The sequence below is a fragment of the Miscanthus floridulus genome, chromosome 1, assembly GCF_019320115.1.
Source record: "Miscanthus floridulus cultivar M001 chromosome 1, ASM1932011v1, whole genome shotgun sequence".
Classification (NCBI taxonomy): Eukaryota; Viridiplantae; Streptophyta; class Magnoliopsida; order Poales; family Poaceae; genus Miscanthus; species Miscanthus floridulus.
Genome location: NC_089580.1, coordinates 38169305 through 38172162, shown reverse-complemented (window position 1 = coordinate 38172162; position 2858 = coordinate 38169305). Strand labels below are relative to the sequence as shown.

The window sequence follows — 2858 nt, the reverse complement described above, 5'->3', positions numbered from 1 at the left end:
ACCTCTTACTAGAGCTTCGCATGTACACTGTTTAGCCCCTCTATCTCTATGTATCTGCTAGCTAGCTAGCTAATCAAGCAGGGAAATGAAGGAAGAAGGAAAAAAAAGCAAAGAACACGCACAACAAGACAGCCTTAGCTTCCAAACAGTAGAACAACAGGCATCACCACCTCACCCTGCTGCCTCCCTAGGGTTTCCAACTTTCCTCATACATAAAAACCGGCCCCCCTTGCTTCTCTCATCACCCTCCCACTCTTGCTGCTGCTAGCTACATCCATCCATCTCACTCTCACACACATGCATCCTTAGAAGCTAAGGAATGAAGTCTCTTCTCTCCTTTGTTGCCCTCCCATATGCATGTTTCACATCCATTATATATATAATGCAAGGCCTCCACTAACACACCCAAACAAATAAACAAAAAACTAAAGGGAAATGAACAAACCCCCATTCTCCTTTAATTTTATTCCACTCGCTTTCGCCCTCCCAACGATCCCATCTCTTTCTTCCCCTAGCTTTAAATTAGTTCCTCCTCCTCCTCTTCCTCTCCTGGCAGGCCCGGCCCTTCTCTCCTCTTCTTCGTCTTCCGCTTCGCCGTCATTCCCTTCCAGTCATCGCGCGCGGCAGCTAGCAGCGTAGAGAGAGAGAGAGAGAGAGAGAGAGAGAGAGAGAGAGAGAGAGAGAGAGATCAGCTCGCTAGTGGATGTTATTCTCCGATCCACCTTTATTAATTAGCGATGCACCCGGTCCTCCCCCATCCTTGCATGATCCCCTAAAGCGCCTATATACCCTTATCTCGCAAAGCAAGAAGAGGCTCCCAGTCCCAGTGCGACTGCGGCGAGGAACAAACAAACCAGCTGAAAAGAAGCTCTCACTCACTCACAAGTAGCAAAAGATCAAAAGAAATCAATTCTATACCATGGTCTTTTCTTCGGTTCCTGTCTATCTTGATCCACCCAATTGGAACCAGCACCAGCACCAGCACCAGCCGCAGCAGCAGGTAAAAATTTTCTCCCCAAATCGCTTCCTTCTCTTTTGCGCGCGTGCTTTTTTCGTTTCGTCTCCTCCTTGTTGGCCACCATAGCGAAAACTTCTCCATGAAAAAAGCAAGGCCGCCGAGAGGGGGGACGACGAAATGGAGAGGAAATATTCCTAGGCTCTTTTGCGAAATCTTTGTTCTCTGCTTGAATATACCAGGCCGCGTCTCTTTTGGTTTCATTCGCTGATATCAATTTCGCCTCGCGCGCCTTTCTTCTCTTTAATTTCTGTGCCCGCGTGTTTGATTTGGAAATGATGCTGCTTTCAGCAACAGCAAGCTCACCATGGCCAGCTTCCAAGTGGCGGTGGAGGTGGAGGCGGCGGCGGCGGCATCGACGCGCATGCGCATCATCATCATCATCATCAGCTGCCGCCGGTGCCACCCCCTGGCGGAGCTCTCATGGCTCCTCGCCCTGACATGGCGGCTGTGGTCGCTGCGAGCGGTGGCGGCAGCACGGCCGGCGGCGGGCCGACTGGCGGCGGCTCCGCTATCCGGCCGGGCTCCATGACCGAGAGGGCCAGGCTCGCCAAGATCCCGCAGCCGGAGCCGGGGCTCAAGTGCCCGCGCTGCGAGTCCACCAACACCAAGTTCTGCTACTTCAACAACTACTCGCTCTCCCAGCCGCGCCACTTCTGCAAGACGTGCCGCCGGTACTGGACGCGCGGCGGCGCGCTCCGGAACGTGCCCGTCGGCGGCGGGTGCCGCCGCAACAAGCGCACCAAGTCGTCCAAGTCCAACTCAGCGTCGGCCGCTGCTTCCGGCGCGGGCGGGACGTCGTCGTCCACCTCGTCCACCGCCACCGGTGGCAGCAGCGCGGGCGGGGCCTCTGCCGCCATCATGCCGCCTCATCAGGGGCACGGGCAGCTGCCGTTCCTGGCCTCGTTGCACCACCCTCTCGCCGGCGGGGATCACTACACCGGTGCGTCAAGGTTAGAGTTCCCGGGACTGAGCTCGCTGGATCCCATGGACTACCACCAGTTCGGCGCCGGCGCCGGCGCCGGCGGCGCTGCCATCGGGCTGGAGCAGTGGCGCCTTCCGCAGATACAGCAGTTCCCCTTCCTAAGCGGCCGCCCTGAAGCCGTGCCACCGACAATGTCTGGCATTTACCCGTTCGACGTGGAAGGCCACGGCGGGGACGGTACCGGCTTCGCCGGCCACATGCTGGGCGGTTCCAAGGTGCCCGGCTCAGCCGGGCTGATCACGCAGCTGGCGTCGGTGAAGATGGAGGACAACCCAGCGTCCGCGGCGATGGCAAACAGCTCGCCGAGGGAGTTCCTTGGTCTCCCTGGGAACCTCCAATTCTGGGGCGGCGGCGGCAACGGCGGTGCAAATGGCAACAATGGAGGAGGCGCTGGCAACGCCGGTGGTGGAGGCAGCGGCGGCGGCGGCGGCGCTGTGGCTCCGGGCAGCAGCTGGGTGGACCTGTCAGGATTCAACTCGTCTTCGTCCGGGAACGTGCTGTGACGCGCCCTCTGATCTCTGCATGCTGATTGCTAGCTGCACACAAAAGGTATCCCTATTTATGCCCTGAAGCTTCATTTTAGTCATGGCTTCTGAGAAAAAATTCAACAGAAAAGGAGTTGTGGTGCAAGATCATAGGGCTATCTGATAGCTATCGTCTACGATGATGATCGATGGCGGAGATGGTGAATTGGTATCTAGAAATGGTAGGTAATCGAAATTAGTTTCTGTTATTATTCAGTTCTCTTCATGTGCTGTTCTTGTTTCTGCTATCTAGGGGGTACATTTCTATATTGTTGTCCATTATATTTCAGGTCTATGGTATGTAAACTTGTAACGCATGCATGTTGCTAGGTTT

At 55.9% G+C, this 2858-nt stretch overlaps 1 protein-coding gene across 1 annotated transcript; it reads left to right on the top strand.

Moving 5' to 3' along the window:
* Nucleotides 1–375: 375 nt before the first annotated feature.
* Nucleotides 376–2549, top strand: LOC136479564 (dof zinc finger protein DOF2.4-like). The gene is made up of 2 exons (XM_066477392.1): nt 376–1000; nt 1307–2549. Exons 1-2 carry the CDS (start codon nt 920–922, stop codon nt 2501–2503), a joined length of 1278 nt encoding a protein of 425 aa, XP_066333489.1. The 5' UTR covers nt 376–919; the 3' UTR covers nt 2504–2549.
* Nucleotides 2550–2858: the final 309 nt, after the last annotated feature.